Raw genomic sequence first — 2,892 nt, 5'->3', positions numbered from 1 at the left:
GAGAGTTCAGATGCCCATTTGGTGATACAGCTAGAAGCTTCCCTGTTTGAGAAAAGATCATGAAGAGGTTGGCTGGTTACAACGACTATTTTTTGCCCCTCGAAGTAGTGTCACAGTTTTCGCGCTACCATAACGACTGCATATGCGATTTTCTCGAGCTCAGAGTAGTGTAGCTTTGAGCCGCTCAGGGCTTCGGATGCGAAGTAAACTGGTATTTGCCTCATTTTGGCTTCAATTTCTTTTTCTTGAATCAACGCAGCGCTTACTGCTGTTGCTGAGGCTGAGATGTACAGTAGCAGTGGTGACTTGGGCTCTGGCGGGCATAGCTTCGTCATAGATTGAAGGTACTCATTGAGGTCTTGGAATGCTTTGCTTTGCTCAAGTCCCCGTTCAAGTGTTTTGGAGCTTCAGAGTGTTTTGAAGAAGGGGAGGCTTCTCTCCGCCACTCTTGGAATGAAACGATTTAGCGCAGCAACCCTACCTGTGAGTCGTTGGACTTGTTTGAGCGAAGTTGGTTCCGACATGTTAGCCAGCGCCTTGATTTTATGTGGGTTGGCTTCAATTCCTTTTGTCGTTACCAGGCAGCCTAGGATCTTTCCTCTTTGAACGCCAAATACACACTTTTCTGGGTTTAGCTTTAGATTGGCTGACCTCAGGTTAGCAAATGTTTCTGTGAGGTCCAGAATGTGGTCGCTTCGCTTGATGCTCTTGATGATGATATCGTCTAGTAAGCTAGGATGTTACGCCGAAGCTGGCTGTCCAGGACTATTACCGTCATCCTTGAAAATGTTTGGCCTGCATTCTTTAGCCCCTCTGGCATGCACACGAAGCAAAATGTTCCAAAAGGTGTCACGAAGCTTGTTTTGCCTTCGTCCTCCTTCTTGATTTTGATCTGGTGGTACCCCGAGAAGAGGTCAAGTAGCGAGAGCATTTCACTGTTTGTGGCGTCATCCACTACCTTGTCAATCCTCTCGAGAGGGTAATCATCTTTTGGGCAGGCCTTGTTGAGATCTGTGAAGTCTATACACATTCTCCATTTGCCATTTTTCTTTTTTACTGGCACTGTGTTAGCTAGCCAGTCAGGGTACTGGATTGGCTTGATTATGTTAGCTTCGAGGAGCCTGTCAACTTCGGCCTTTACGGCTTGGACCTTTTCGTCGGACATTTTTCTTAGCTTTTGCTTCTTTGGCCTAGCTCCTTGCCTGATGTCGAGGCTGTGCTCGATGATTTCCCTGTCCACTCCTTTGAGATCACTTGCGGACCAAGCGAAGATGTCTTTGTTCTTGTTGAGGCCCTCGATGAGGTTGCGTTCTTCTTCGGGGTCGAGGTTGGCTCCAATTGTTACGAACCTGTCTGCGATGTACCCGTCTAGGAGTACCCGCTTTGTTTCGCCGTCAGCACTGATCTTTATTTTTTCTTTGTCCCTCTTGGGTTCGTTGTGGGTCTTTTGCTTTGCTGAGCTTTTGGCTTCGTTTGCTGAGGCTAGGTGGTGGACATTCTTTTGGCCTGGAGCTACCCCTTTTTCTATGTTTCTTGCCATTTGCTGGTCACCGAACACTGTTATGACCCCCTTGTGTGCGGGTATTTTCATGCATAGGTATGGTTTCCTAATTGTTGCATCCATCTTGGTGATGAAACCGCGGCCAAGTATTGCATTATAGGGGTATTGCATCTCCACCACGTCGAAGGTGATGTGCTCTGTTCTCGCGTTGTCGCGATCCCCAAACGAGACCGGGAGAGCAATTTTTCCCAAGGCCTTCACCGGCTTTCCACCGAAGCCGAGAAGTGGGATGTCGGCTGGGTCGAGCGTGTTCATGTCAATGTTCATTTCTTTGAAGGCGTTTGCGAAGAGGATGTCCGCGGAGCTGCCTGTGTCAACTAGGACTTTTCCAACTATTCAGCCTGCTATCAGCGCTTTGATGACCATCGCATCATTGTGCGAGGTTCTCTTGAGCTTGAAGTCTTCCCCCGTGAAGCTTATGGGCATGTGTGCCCATCTTGGCTTCGTTGGGGGTCCGTCGGGTATGATTACATTGACTTCTCTGAAATTGTTTCGCCTCTACCTCTTGTTCTCGAATTCTAAAGAGGAGCCTCCGGTGATTGGCATTATCATGCTGAAGGTAGGTAAGGAGTTTTGGTTGTTGTTTTGCGTGCTGGGCTCTGGTTTAGGCATTATGGCTGGCATGCTTGAGGGAGGAGGTAGTGTTTCTTGAGGCTTCTGAGGCGGATTCGGGTTGGCATGTTACGGGATTGTTTGGTGGTACGATTGTATGTGGGGCGGAAGATGCCAGGTCATTGGTTGCTGGAAATTGGCGAAGCTAGGATGGTTGGAGTAAAAGCTTGGGTGGGGGTAAAAAGCTGTGTGGTGGATTGTTTTGGGTGCTTGTGCGGCTGCTTTCGCGGCTTCTTCCGTAGCTTTTCTCTCTTCTTCTTTCTTTTTTGGGCACCACTCTGTATTATGATGGTTCTGATGACCATGGTTGACGCAGTAGAATGATTTTTGTTGTCTTCCTCGACCTCATCATCTACCAGAGTAGGCCCCTCTTTGGGTATTGTTGTTTTGGTTTCGGCTCTAGCTTTGGTTTTGGTTTCCCTCAATGTTCATGACACGGTTCTCGCTAGAGTTTTGAGGCTTGTTGTAAGGCGAAGGTTGCCAGCTTCGGTTTTGGTTTGTTTGCCTTTCCTTGTTACGTTCGGCCACTCTTCTGCGGTGGTCCTCGTCGGACCTAATGTATTCATCGAGTTTGCTAAAGAAAGCGCTCATCATTTTGGGCTCTTTCCTTGATAGCTTCAATGCTGATAGGCCAGGGGTGAGGCCCGCGGATATTGCTACGGATTCCTCAATGTGCGGCGCTTGAGAACGAAACTTGACATATCTTATTACATATTCTA

The 2,892-nt window shown here is 48.1% G+C and overlaps 1 protein-coding gene across 1 annotated transcript; it reads right to left on the bottom strand.

The window, feature by feature from the left end:
- Positions 1 to 724: 724 nt before the first annotated feature.
- LOC140222235 (uncharacterized) lies at positions 725 to 1,828 on the bottom strand. The gene has a single exon (XM_072292411.1). It carries the CDS (start codon positions 1,826 to 1,828, stop codon positions 725 to 727), a length of 1,104 nt encoding a protein of 367 aa, XP_072148512.1.
- Between the last annotated feature and the right edge of the window lie 1,064 nt (positions 1,829 to 2,892).

The sequence above is a fragment of the Setaria viridis genome, chromosome 3 (assembly GCF_005286985.2).
Source record: "Setaria viridis chromosome 3, Setaria_viridis_v4.0, whole genome shotgun sequence".
Classification (NCBI taxonomy): Eukaryota; Viridiplantae; Streptophyta; class Magnoliopsida; order Poales; family Poaceae; genus Setaria; species Setaria viridis.
The sequence above is the reverse complement of the archived record's forward strand: the minus strand, read 5'-3'. Positions and strand labels throughout refer to the sequence as shown.

What these genes read in the sequence shown, in the direction of transcription:
- LOC140222235 (XM_072292411.1), bottom strand. Translation starts at nt 1,828, where the DNA reads ATGAACATTGACATGAACACGCTCGACCCAGCCGACATCCCACTTCTC.